General features: G+C 21.9%; 1 protein-coding gene across 1 annotated transcript in view; it reads right to left on the bottom strand.

The window, feature by feature from the left end:
• Positions 1-367: 367 nt before the first annotated feature.
• Positions 368-438, bottom strand: part of LOC105449764 — a 658-nt gene continuing 587 nt past the window's right edge. The window contains exon 2 of the mRNA XM_011689149.1: positions 368-406. Within this exon, the coding sequence (XP_011687451.1) occupies positions 368-406 (39 nt within the window). The remainder of the gene's footprint in view (positions 407-438) is intronic.

The following is a 438-nucleotide window of genomic DNA, read 5'->3' as shown; positions in this document are numbered from 1 at the left end:
TCAATCTGATACAATTTTTTTTGAGGTAAAAACGTTAAAAAATATACTTCGCAGTTTTTTTACATTTTTAATGTCTATTTTCCACGGATTTCACTAATTTTTTGCTAAGTTTTTGTTTCATTAATAATAAAATGATTTTGCGTGATCGTGTTATACATTAAAGATAATACCATATGAATTTTTTAAAATTTAATACAACAGATTTTTTGGAGGTATAATATTTACAAAATGATTTTAGTGATTGTGTTATACATTGAAGATAATCCAATTTGATTTTTTAGATCAATTATAATAAAATACAGCGTTTACGAAACCATTTTATCCTTATTGTTTAAATATCAAGATAAACAAAACTACTTTAGAAAAATTAGTTTTCAGTCATGATTAGTGTTACATTTCTAAGAACCTATTATTCACACAAATACAAAATATTTATTT

The sequence above is a fragment of the Wasmannia auropunctata genome, unplaced genomic scaffold, assembly GCF_000956235.1.
Source record: "Wasmannia auropunctata unplaced genomic scaffold, wasmannia.A_1.0 LD336074.1, whole genome shotgun sequence".
Lineage (NCBI taxonomy): Eukaryota > Metazoa > Arthropoda > Insecta > Hymenoptera > Formicidae > Wasmannia > Wasmannia auropunctata.
Note: the sequence above shows the minus strand (reverse complement) of the source record. Positions and strands in the feature narration are given on the sequence as shown.